At 41.4% G+C, this 13486-nt stretch overlaps 1 protein-coding gene across 1 annotated transcript in view; it reads left to right on the top strand.

Annotated features, from left to right (window-relative positions):
• Window positions 1–13486, top strand: part of RASEF (RAS and EF-hand domain containing) — a 69482-nt gene that overhangs the window by 32669 nt on the left and 23327 nt on the right. The window contains exons 3-6 of the mRNA XM_037035919.1: window positions 2651–2741; window positions 4479–4574; window positions 8807–8884; window positions 11024–11139. Coding sequence (XP_036891814.1) covers window positions 2651–2741; window positions 4479–4574; window positions 8807–8884; window positions 11024–11139 — 381 coding nt within the window. The remainder of the gene's footprint in view (window positions 1–2650; window positions 2742–4478; window positions 4575–8806; window positions 8885–11023; window positions 11140–13486) is intronic.

Here is a 13486-nt window from a genome sequence, read left to right as displayed (position 1 = left end):
TGCAGCCAGTTTGTGTAAGGCATAGCAAGCTTACACAGGATAGCTTACTGGTTTTAACAGCAACCCAGTGCAAAAGAAGAATTATGTGTGTTGCGGTCCAAATATCAGCCTCTTTGCCTCCTGGGAGGACCACAGTCCCTTGGCATATACTGGGAAAGGGGGCATTTTGTGTCCCAGTTCTTCCCGCAGAGGCCTCTCGCTGCTGTGTGTGCAACTCAGGGCATGCTGCCCGCCTCGCTGGTCTCTGCCCAGAACTTGCAAACAGCCCCTCTGGTAGGATGCCCCCATTGCCGTGGGGCAGGCACGGGCTGCTCCTCTGTCTGTTCTTCCCTTTAACATGGTGATGGAACTGCAGAGTAGACCCTTTGAAGTAACTGAAGTGAATTAAAATGTACAAGAGAAAAATTTTAAAATGCTACTTTTATAGTCCTGGAGTCATGTAAGAGTTGAACTGTTCATAGGGGGTTTTTATGATCATGTTCAGTTCCCGGCTCTGATCAAGTTTGCCTGCCAAGGGCTTTCCTGCCAGGGCTTGCCCCCCTGCCAGGGGCAGACTGGTCTGCAGAGCTCTGAATTCTGGAGGGCACTGTGGAGTGCTGGTCAGAACCCCAGATTGGACGCCTTTGAGAGGCGACTGGCAGAGGCACGTAGTGAGTTTTTAGTGTGTCCAGTGAATATCTGTTAAAATAGACTGTCATGCATACACACAGGTACACATACACAGACCCACACAAATATATGCGGACACACACCCTCACACAGGCAAGCACATTCACACACACACATGCGCTCATGATTGCCAAGGATAGTACCGTGTAAACCCATTAGGGAGAAGAAGAATGACAGTCTTTGTGTTCTCATTGTCAGCTAGGCTGCTGTCTGGTTGTGGAGTTTGTCACTTTATGTTGAGCTCCCTTGGTGCTTCTCTCCTGTCCTCTCTGTGCTCCCTGGGTGGGATCCAGAGGCAGGCTCTATCCCAAGCTCTGGGCCTCATAGATGCCCCTCTCCCAGCTCTCAGGGTCCTCACTGAAGCGTTTATATGACCACTGTGAACATTCCCGCACATTCCTAGCGCAGGACCCTCCATCATCACCTCTATTTTGCAGTTGGGGGAGGTCCTCAGTCTTCTGCCCTTGCACTTGAAGAGTGGGCTCCCAGTGTTCTGGTAGGGGCCCTGGACTATGATAAAGCAGACATTCTGAATACCTTCGACATTTTACTAGAATTAGGGACTGCTGGAGCAAACACTGTTGTTATAGACTCACCAACCAAAAATATGGAAGTTGCTCAGAAGTGAGAAAAGCAGAAGGATCATTCAGAAGCAGTCCCAGGCGCTCAGCTGTTTGGGGCCGGGTGTCCAAAAGGAAGGGCTGGAAAAGCTGGTTCTAGCAAAGGGAGAGATAGGTAAATGGCATAGCTCTTCACAGTTTCAGAGTTCACTAAAAACAAGCAAATCCCCAACCCAAAGTTGCTATGGAGAATGCATAATTCCTGAGGTTCAAATAGCAGGTATTTATAGACAGACCAGAACTAGCTGACTTTCTGCACGAGGTTAACGTAACCTTGGGCAGGCTGTAAGCAGAGGAGGGAGTCAATGGGAGCGGAAAATAGTAGTCACTCAAAATTTTACTTTGGGGTCTCCCCCCACCCCTCAACGCTCGTTTGGAATTTTAAGTAGAAATTGAACTGATGTACCAACAAACTGTACCTCAAGTTGAAAGCGGGTAGGATGGGGTAGCAGAGGCCATCAAACTGGAAGATGGAAGTCTTCTCCTGAGGTCCCGTCTCCTACTTTTCATTAATGGCATGTCACTGACCCACGTGAACTGGCTGTCTAAATCTCAGGCTGGCTGCTTTCAAGTCAGTTATAATCTAGTCGAGTGGGTAAGACATATGCATGTGAAAAAGTAGATAATTGGACATATAGCTGAGAGAGAACAGAAGACACATTTTTTTAGGGCTTAATATGGAGCATCTACCATTGTAAAGTGACAGATGTCTCCATACCAGGCAATTGCTAGGTAAAAGTGTCATGGAATGCTTCTCAACAAATTTTCCTCCTTTCTAACTTTTTTGCAAATTGGTATGATCTGCCTTCAAAAAATTTGATCTATTGATTACATTAAAAAAGAAACAATTTTTAAGGGGTAGCTGAATCTACATTTACGATATTAAGAAATTGATTAGTAATAATTGCTGAGATCCCTTCTTTTTTTCCCTTCTAACTGTAGCATAGAACATTGAGTTTCATATAATAAAATTTCAAAATTATATCTAACCATCTCTTTGCGTTGGAGTTTTATTCATTTCCCTACAGTTGTAGCTCAGTCATGAGAGCAAAAAGGATTTTCAGAATTTATTGACAGCCTGCCAGTAATTTGGTATTTTTGTCAGTCCTTTGCCACATTCTAGTTTAATGCCACTTTATCCAATCTATCCATTTATTCAATACCTAGTTTTAATATCCTCTAATACCCAATGGTCAAATTGCTGATTTCATTTTATTATGTGAAAGGCACAGTGATTATTATTTTAAATGTTATGTTTCTCCTCATTTATGAAATAAAGGGCTTGAAATAGATTAGGTCCAAGTTTTCATGTTGCAGGTTCAAGGGTATAATGAAAAGGTGTGCATCCTGTTGACTTTCAGAGCCCAGGACAAGGCAGCCATGCAGCTGAGTGAGTTGGAGGAGGAAATGGACCAGAGGATTCAGGCTGTAGAACACAAGACTCGGAAGGACGTGAGTGTGTGGGGTTCATTCATTCACTGAGTCCTCAGGGACCACCTTTTGTGGGCTGGGCACCGGGCGTCCTCTGGGTACAGCAAGTGCAGGCTCCAGATGATGGTGACCGTTTTGGGTTATAGGTAGGGGAAGGAGAGAGAGGGAGAATAAATAATCAAATAAACAAAGCAGATAATTTCAAAAAGTGATGAGTGCAGTTTGGAAACAGTATGTGTGTTAGAGAGTAATGGGGACAGAAGGCTGTTCAGGGAGGTCCTGGGACACTTCAAGGAGGTTGTGGGGGAAACTGCCCACAAAGTCCCATCCCTCCCCACCCCCCACCACAGATGAAAGTGAAACTACCAAGACATGATCTGCTTGGGGAGGAAAGGTGGCCAGTCCCTTAAAGGGGAAGGGCCAAGAGCCCCCTGCTCAAGGGGCTTTTATTGGGTTCATTCCCACAAGAATACAGGTAAGGATCAAACAATAGATAACATTCAAAGAACCAGAGGGCTTATTCTCAGTCAGGGTCAGATAGCTAATGAGCCATAAAACTTTGAGGAACCAAGTTCTTGCTTGGACCCTTATCATTTAAATGGGAGCATTGTAAACAAAGCAGGTTTCATAGGATTTTTACATATTCTTTCTTATGCCTGATTTACCCCAGATACCTGCCCTTTCCAGCACAAGGCTGCACTGCCTTCCCCATCACAGGTTTTTGGGCTTAAGTGGATTTCCAAGAGCCAGGAAGTCACAATGGTCGGGGGAGAGATGAGGGTCCATCCCTCCCTGTTTGTCACAGCCCCCTCCCTGAGTCTTTCTATCATGGCCTCCCAAGTGATTGTGTCTGGCCTAGGTTGCCCCTCTCTGAGGGGTCATACCCACCATGGACATCCACCATGCTTTGGGGGCAGGGGAAGAAGTAGAAGCAGCTCTTGCTGCTAGATACAAGTTTTGTCTCCTGCAGCCCCCATTCCGGAGTTCGCTCACTTAGCCATGGGAGGCAGTTACAATTCCTGAGGCCAGGCAGGGCGGTTCCCAACAGGAGGTGAAGTGAGAGCAGAGGCCTGAGGGAAAAGGTGGAGCCAGCCTTCTGTAGAGCAGGGTGGCTTGGGTGCTGCACGCCCCTGACTTACTGCCCATGCCTACCGCTGGCTTTATAGCTTGATTACAGCAAAATTAAAGTTCTCTCTGCAAACTTCAGTGTTTTATAATGGAATATAAATTATAATGGAAGATGTAAAAGTATATCCTATATAATTTTATTTATTATAGGAATCCTTAGAGTTGAAAGTTGGATGCTGCCTTCAGTTATTTCCATAGAAGAAACAATTATCTTTTTTTAAATAAAATATATCTGGGTGATTAATGTTCACTGGAAACAGAAAAATAGACATATTTCTTTGAGTAGCTAGTGTAGGTTCCATTTTTTTGGAAAAATGTTTTATTTTTTTTTCTATTCATTTGTCTTGTTACCTTACCTGAGAGGCATCCATACACCTTAGTTTGCTTCCTGGCTCTGTCCTGTCTATGTTATCGATGGTGCTGGAAAAATAATCTTACCTCTGAGCCTTTGTTGTTTCGTCTTTAGAATGGGCTTCGAGTCCAGAAGTGGCCGTCCAGCTACAGTCATACAGTCTCCTACCCTCCCTGTGTAGGAGACTCGGGATCAGCCTTTGTTGTACATAAAACACTATTCCTTTATGGGGCCTTGATGAACCTGTTTAAATCAGTAAAACCTTTATTTTCTTTTAGGAAAAACGCAAAGCCGAGGAAGCCCTCAGTGACCTCAGACGTCAGTATGAAACAGAAGTAGGGGATCTGCAGGTGACAATAAAGAAGTTGAAAAAGGTAGGTATGCGGTGGCTGGACTTTCAGGAATAGCTTCAGGATACCGGCGTCTCTGAGTTATTAGTGAGTAAGACAATAGGAATCACAGGGAAGCAGTGGATGGGATCAGATCTCAGTGGCAGGACTTTTTTTTTTTGAGGCCCTCTGTTTCCTTTTCTGTTTCCAAAGGCACCTGTCACTTGCACAGATCTAATAAATACAGTTGTCCATCAAACCAGTGTTCTTTCCCTAGTCTTCACCAACCCAGTGCCCTCAGCAGCCACGTGTCCAGTGGACCGTCTGCTCGTGACAGTGAGGGTACTGTGCTTCCCGGTCACCTATACCTGTGTGTCTGCCCCAGCATACTGCAAGGGATTCAGTGGATATTTATTAAGTGGAGTGAATATTCCTCTTCTGTGTTCAAAGTCTCAGACCTAGGCAGAGGTGGGAGAGAGCTTGCTGAAGTGTGAGCAGAGGTATGAATGGGTTTTGGCCTTGGTTCTGTTTGGTCCTAATGAATAGGAATGTTTCACTCCATGGCCTGCTGCTAGATGTTTAACAACTGGCTCTGCCTGAGGTGGAGATTTGTAGCATTTGCCAATTTCTGTGGTATGAATACCCCCACCATTACCAATTGCAAGCTACCAAGCTGGCATCGCTGAATGCCCACCCCATTTGGGAAGAGATGCTTAAAACAGGCTCTTGGCTGGGGGCACAGACGGACTCCGGCTCAGTACTGGGGCCATTTCTCCCATGTGGATTGTCTGCATAATGCATGGAAACATCTTGGCTAACATGAAAAGAATACTGAAAAAATAATCATCCTGAGAGTGGCATTGTGAATTTGGGGATATCGCTTTGCTTCCCTGGTTGTTCTTGTGCTAACTGTTAATACTCCTTCCAGTGGTGTTAATATACAATGAGATGAGTGATGAGTAACTGTACTTTGTGGGCTATTGTGATTTAAACACCTGGAATTATTAAGAATTCTCAGTATTCTTGAAAAATTATTATCAATGTTAACCTTTTATTTAATTTCCAAAGATCATTAGACTATGCATAGGATGCTTGTATTACAGAATTTGAATGGACCAGTCTCTTATTTAGGCCGGAGTCACAGATGATCCTAGTCATTGTCCTCACTTATTTCCATGCCTCCCCAAATCTTTAAAAGAATGTGTGTAAGAAGAGACACAGAGATTTTTTGACCTGATACAGTGTATGATGAAGACCAAATGGGCACCAGACAGTGAGAGTCAGGAGCAATGAGCCCTGAGTCCTTACAGAGGCTGGCAGTTTCTGTCTGTGACACTTCGCACAGCTGGCTTTGTCTTTCTGACTTTTAGCTTCTCATCTGTAAAATGTGATTAAAAATATAGTCTCCTATCTAGCCATAATAAGGTATTGTATTGACTTTGCAGTTTATTGAGCACTTTTAAAAATAATTTTAAAAATCTAAATCTCAAATGTTTTCTAAAAAGCAGGTGTAAATATCCTACTTTGACAAATAAAGACACCAAGTTCCACAGAGGTTAAATAACTTACAGTCACACAGCACACAAGCAGTGGAGTCGTCCTCACCACACAGTTGGTGCTTCTTCCCTTGTAGCAGACTTTCTTCTCACTTGATAGGGTTGTTCTTCAAGAAGACAAGAGATGATTTATGTGAGAGCATGTTAAAGGCTCTAAAGAACTCTAGAAAAGTTTACAATGTTGTTATAATTGCCATTACTTTCTGCCAATGATTCTGAAAACTCATTTTGCCAACAGTTTTTCTTCCCTGAAATTGGCATGCGTCTTAAGGTCCATGACTGTCCTTGGTTACTGTCAGCTATGTGCAATTAGACATAGTTGTGTGAAAACCTTCAGCAGAAGCCATCTGGCAAGATGAAGAAAGGCCAGTGTCAAAGTACTTAGACTTAATGAAATAAGGCCTACATTTTGATCAATATATAAGTATTCAATTAATGGACGCCCACAAAGCCTCATATTTCCCACAGGGTGTAATCTTTTTTGTAGGGAAAGCATTTTTGTTGTCTATGTTATCAATGCTCCGGAGCCATTTGAGCCTAGAAATACTAATGAGTCAATCAGTAAGCAAAGCTCATGTACATATTTATATAATTTTGTGTATGCATGTCTCTACCTTCACAACATACTTAAATTCTATTGATTTCAGTCATTTCATAAGAATTTCTTGAAATCACTGTGAAGAAAACATAGGTGGAAGTGACACTAACTTTGTTTTTAAAAATCTTAGACTCACCCTGGCTGGTGTAGCTCAGTGGATTGAGCGTGGGCCTGCGAACCACACGATTGCGGTTCGATTCCCAGTCAGGGCACATACCTGGGTTGCAGGCCAGTTCCCAGCAGGGGACGAACGAGAGGCAATTGTACATTGATATTTCTCTCCTTCTCTCCTTCCCTTCCCCTTTAAAGATAAATAAATAAAAATCTAAAAAAATATATTAAAAAAATCTTAGACTCTAGTAAGGACAGGTAGAACATTTACAAATAATTCCAGTACAGGATAGAAAGTGTTAAGTGCACATAAAGTTCTAGGTGAATATTCAGGTCTAGACTCATATGCAATGCAATTGGAAAAGAAGGATTGGGTTGCTAAATAGCTGAACAGNTTTGACAAATAAAGACACCAAGTTCCACAGAGGTTAAATAACTTACAGTCACACAGCACACAAGCAGTGGAGTCGTCCTCACCACACAGTTGGTGCTTCTTCCCTTGTAGCAGACTTTCTTCTCACTTGATAGGGTTGTTCTTCAAGAAGACAAGAGATGATTTATGTGAGAGCATGTTAAAGGCTCTAAAGAACTCTAGAAAAGTTTACAATGTTGTTATAATTGCCATTACTTTCTGCCAATGACTCTGAAAACTCATTTTGCCAACAGTTTTTCTTCCTTGAATTTGGCATGCATCTTAAGGTCCATGACTGTCCTTGGTTACTGTCAGCTATGTGCAATTAGACATAGTTGTGTGAAAACCTTCAGCAGAAGCCATCTGGCAAGATGAAGAAAGGCCAGTGTCAAAGTACTTAGACTTAATGAAATAAGGCATACATTTTGATCAATGTATAAGTATTCAATTAATGGACGCCCACAAAGCCTCATACTTCCCACGGGGTGTAATCTTTTTTTTTTTTTTAAACATTTTATTTATTTCTCTTTAGAGGGGAAGGGAAGGAGAGAAGAAGGAAACATCAATGTATGGTTGCTTCTCATGCATCCCCTGCAAGGAACTGGCCCTTGCTGGAAACTGGCCTGCAACCCAAGCATGTGCCCTGACTGGGAATCGAACTGCAATCATCTGGTTCGCAGGCCTGTGCTCAATCCACTGAGCTACACCAGCCAGGGCTGGGGCGTAATCTTTTTTGTAGAGAAAGCATTTTTGTTGTCCATGTTATCAGTGCTCTGGAGCCATTTGAGCCTAGAAATACTAATGAGTCAATCAGTAAGCAAAGCTCATGTACATATTTATATAATTTTGTGTGTGCATGTCTCTACCTTCACAACATACTTAAATTCTACTGATTTCAGTCATTTCATAAGAATTTCTTGAAATCACTGTGAAGAAAACATAGGTGGAAGTGACACTAACTTTTTTTTTAAAAATCTTAGACTCACCCTGGCTGGTGTAGCTCAGTGGATTGAGCGCGGGCCTGCGAACCACACGATCGTGGTTCGATTCCCAGTCAGGGCACATACCTGGGTTGCAGGCCAGTTCCCAGCAGGGGACGAACGAGAGGCAATCGTACATTGATATTTCTCTCCTTCTCTCCTTCCCTTCCCCTTTAAAGATAAATAAATAAAAATCTAAAAAAATATATTAAAAAAATCTTAGACTCTAGTAAGGAAAGGTAGAACATAATTCCAGTACAGGATAGAAAGTGTTAAGTGCACATAAAGTTCCAGGTGACTATTCAGGTCCAGACTCATATGCAATGCAATTGGAAAAGAAGGATTGGGTTGCTAAATAGCTGAACAGTCTCCATAAAGGGCTTTCACATTGTTTCATAGAGAACTTACTGAACAATAAAACTCCTTTTTCAAATGTTGAAATTATTTAGAGCAAAATTTTAAATGCTTACGGATTATGTATACTTTAATGACTTAAAAAGTTGTATGATGTTGAAAACAGAAGACTTTTAGAATTCCCATTTCTGTATGCAAGGGTATTCCTAATTGTAATTCAATAAATTCAAAGTCTGTAAACATGCAACTTTTATTTGCTCTTTCAGCTGGAAGAACAGTCCAAACATGTAAGTCAAAAAGAAGATGTGGCTGCATTAAAGAAACAAATTTATGATTTATCAATGGTAAGAATCACCTCTTACAGAAATACATTTCCTGTTAGACTGCTGTTTTCTGGACATAATCATGCTATTATTTCAGTGTTCCAGGAATAGAAGCTTAAAGAGAAATCAATGCTATAGTCAGAGAAAGTCTTTGAAATACCTCAACCAAAGGTGTTATTTATGCAGGCTTTTCCCCTCAGTGATACCCCATCTGTTGTGAACACTCACATTTATAGTTTATTCCCAGCAATAATGGCATGGCCTTAAACTTTCAATAGTTAACCTTGCATTCTTATAGCATCCACTCCGATCTGTGTCTGATGCAGTAATGCCCTGCCCTTCCTGCAACTTTCCTCTTTCTGTTTCTCTTCTATCTTCTGCTGACCACATCTTTGGTCTTTTTGTTGCCAATACTGATAACATTTATATCTGTTTTAATATCATTAAAAACTTTATTTTGTTTTTAGGTTAACTCTAAAAGTGAATAATGAGCATTTCTTTTATTCTCACTGCAGAGGCAAGAAGTGAGAGAGCATGAACTAGAATTGCATTCCTTTCTCTCTAGCCATGAGCCCTGTGCCACTGAAAAGGGGTTCCCAGCCTCACAGTCAAGAGAATCCCCTCCATGCACCGCCAGCTCCACGTTTTGCCACATCTTAGCTGGCCGTGTACTTAGATCATGGCTTTCTTGCAGAGTTGCTTGTTTTTCTTGGATTTCCTGGTTGAGGTTTTGGTTTTTTGCTGTGAAAAACAAAACAAAACAAAAAACTTTTCTATCTTTGCTGTATCACTGACTGCTTGTAACTTCCTATTTCTTCTTCCTAATGCATAGAATTTATTTTTTCCTCCTTAAAGTGTTAATTTTGGAGTCTATGAAGTTTCAGTTCTTACTGGACTGATGGGGATTTCTGATCATTCTCGGTAGCTGGTGTAGGAGTCCTGTGCAGCTAGGTAAATAGATCTGTTTGCCTCAAGACCTCTGCCCTGAAAAAAGGTCTTCCTAGGAGCTCTGTGTGTGAAGCTGGCTGTCAGACTGGGGGAACCTCAAATCCCAGAATGTGTGGGACATGGATGCTTTATTTAGGTGCTTTAAGCATCTCTCTGGACATATTCAGAGAGATGCCTTCGCTTTCCTTATAGAGATCATACAGTTATTTTGTAAAAAGACAAGCCCTGTCTTCTGCCTTTGGAATCAATTCTGGCTATCTACGGTTCTTTCCTAGAGGAGGAGCAGGCATAGGCTTGAGGGGTAGAGTGAGTTAATACACTAATTTAATCTCGGTTTTCAGCTCCACTCTCACTCTCTGGGTTTCTGCCTGGCCAACTGCTGCTTCTTGTTCTACAGCAGAATATTCCACACCAACTTCTGGACCTCCTTTTCCTCTACTCTCTCTCTTTCATCAGCACGTCTCTGTCCAGTTTCCACTTTTCAGAAATGTTTAAGTCACTTCACTGCAGATGGGCCCTTCTTCCATTCTTCTAACTTTTACTGGTTTATTTCCTTTGGTATTTCATGTTAATGGGGTCTCAAAAGGGAAGGAAGACAAATTCATGTGCTTAGTTCACCATTTTGAGCTGGAAGCTGCCAATGAACTGTTTTTAGAAAAACTTCTTAGATGAATTTTGAAATTTTTAAAAATTCTTTAAAAAATCCCTAGAAAATTCTAGCTCCTTTGGAACTTCCAAAACATTGGAAAATTTTTAACTATATCAGTTTACTCTTGAGTGCAAAACTTGAACGTGTTTGGTGATAGGATTTACTGTAAAAAAGTAGCCAGCCTCCATGGACATAGGTACTACAAATTCCACAGAATTTTTATTAGGAGTTTCGTAACTCTCAAGTAATACAGATGTTTAAATGTTTGGCTTCAATAAATATGCCAATAACCTGCCAAACTACTAATGACATACTCTTGAGTGTTGGGGTTTGGCACCAAATGACAAGTATTTTTTTAAAAAATAACAACTTTGAATGTTTAGATTATTGACACTGTAGTACTTTATAGTAATTTCAAATTACCTTGAGTTGATGATGTTTTGAATACCAGAAGACTTGTGGCTGGATGAGACTGGTGTGTGGGAAGGTTACATACTCTACACTTGACTTCCTATCTCCCAGCTGAACCAAATCTAATGACCTGCACTGTTCCCTTTCTCTAGGAAAATCAGAAGGTTAAGAAAGATCTTTTAGAAGCCCAGACGAACATAGCCTTTCTTCAGAGTGAATTAGATGCATTGAAAAGTGATTACGCTGATCAGAGTCTGAATTCTGAAAGGTATGAAAGTTCACATTTGTTTTTTTTAGTTTGAGTGGAATATTTATTTCAATAACCATCCTGGGGATGGTTATTGAACTTCAGTTATTGAACAGTTCAATAACTGATGGTTATTGAACTTCAGCTATATGATAATAAAGGCTTATTTGTTAACTTTACTCATATGTTCTTTGTTCTAAAGATTTTACTCTCAGTGTCAGCTTTCCTAGTAATTTTTTTTTATACAAACATGAATTAGTTTAATTATTGACTGGGTAGGACAGTGCAGGGCTTAATAAATGTTTGAATTAACTGGGAGCAGAAGAATATATCTCACATGTCAAGAGTCAGTGCTAATTAAAGGGCTTTGAAGTTAGGCATATTGGCCCTTCAACATAAGAGAAGTGAAAAGTAGGCGTCTTAGGCAAGTAATTTTGTTTTGTCCTGCTTTAGTTTTGCAGTATAGTATTAAAACAGGAAGCCTAACACATACACGGAGGCAGGTGTTCATTACATACACAGGCACGTATTTATATATATGAAAATGCATGTGTGTGCAATTGTAAAATATACATACGAGGTCTGTCCAGAAAAAATCCAACTATTGTTAACATGATGAGAATGGTTTGCATGACATGGATGTACCCTGGCAGCCAAGGAGAGTGGACTGGAATGCACATCTGTGAACAGTGACGTACTTGTCGGTGGGGGCGGTAGATGCCATTGAGTGAGCATGTGTGCTATGTGGCTGTCACATTCAAAATGACTGAAAAAGTAGGCTCATGACAATAAGCCTGCTCATGCATCACATCTCTTGCAGAGTTTTTTTGTGAAACATCAAATTGTCCAGGTGACTCAGCCCTGCTACAGATCAGATTTGGTGCGCTGTGACTTCTGGCTTTTCCCAGAACTAAAATTACCTTTGAAAGGGAAGAGATGTCAGACCATTGATGAGATTTAGGAAAATATGATGGGGCAGCTGGTGGTGATTTGGGAGAATTGTGTGAAGTCCCAAGGTGCTGCACTGAAAGGGACTGAGGTGTCATTGTCCTGTGTACAATGTTTCTTGTATCCTGTAACTAAAAATACACACATTTTCTTCAGTAAATGTGTATATTTTTAGTATTACATGGCTGGATACCTTCTGGACAGACCTTGTATATGCATACACATATTTGCATATAAGTGCATCGATATGCATAAATGTATATACGCACACATATGTACACTGAGGAAAATATCGTTTTTTGTTTGTTTGTTGGCAAACTTTAATCAGAATCCAGGTCCTATAATGGAAGGCAGTGAAACATTTATTATTTGCCATGTACTGGTCCTCGAGCTAAATGAGTTTTGAGTGTGCAGTGTACAAAAAAGAAAACTTGTGGTCTCTGCTCTTTGAGAATTTCAGATTTAGTTGAGGAAGATAAAAAGCTAAAGGATTACAGAGTTGACATACAAGCTGAACAGTGTCACAGGTTGGGTTCATTGCCATGTGATGGTAGACAGCGTGCTCTTTTAGTTCAGAAGAGGTGAAGAACTTTAGTAGAGAGGAGACACTTGAGGGGACTTGGGAGGGGGATGGGCTTGTGTTGGTCAAGGGAGCAGAGCAACATCAGCAAGTAACACAGGTGCCATAAGTCAGGCATTGTCCTTAGTACTGTACTAGCATTAACTCCTTCAGTCCACAGAATAGCCTACAAGATAGGGACTTTCCTCATCCCATTTCACAGATGGGAGGAGAAAGTCTAGAGATGTTCCAGGTGAGGCAGTAACCAACTCAGTGTGATGAAGAACACAGGCACAGATGAGACTGTTCTGGGGAACAGTAGCTATACCACTGGGCAGGAAAAAAAAGATATTTTGAATGGAAAGGCAACGTTAAAAAAATTAAAATGTTTAAAAGCTAGCTTAACACTAGAATGTAAGGGCCCAGGATTTTTCATGAAGGAACTTAAATTTCTGTGGACAATTGGGGAACTTCTAGCCTTATCAAGAGAGAGAATGGGCAGGTTATTGTGGACAAAATGTGATACCCTGAGAGTTTTGGAAGCTGATGAGGGGGGTTGTCTGCTTAGAAATGGGGCTGACATGAGATACGGGCTGGAGATGAGTGACCAGTGTTCAGAGTGGATTTTTTGAGAATGAGGCCAGGGCTTCATAATAAAGCCACAGAGGAATCAGTGTGCCAAAGTTTGTAGTGAATGGGGAAAGCCCAGTCCTGCGGATTTCTCTGCAGTTCAGGGTGAGGAACAGAGGGAGAGCAAGAGCAGGGGCAAGGCAAGGAGAGGAGGCGGTATCAGGAGAAAGGAGAAAATAGCTGGGGTTGGGATTGTATAAGGCTTGGGATGAGCAAAGAAAGGTTTCAAGT

Source organism: Sturnira hondurensis, unplaced genomic scaffold (genome assembly GCF_014824575.4).
Source record: "Sturnira hondurensis isolate 20B ecotype Veracruz unplaced genomic scaffold, ASM1482457v3 Scaffold0022566, whole genome shotgun sequence".
In the NCBI taxonomy this organism is placed as follows: domain Eukaryota; kingdom Metazoa; phylum Chordata; class Mammalia; order Chiroptera; family Phyllostomidae; genus Sturnira; species Sturnira hondurensis.
The sequence above is the reverse complement of the archived record's forward strand: the minus strand, read 5'-3'. Positions and strand labels throughout refer to the sequence as shown.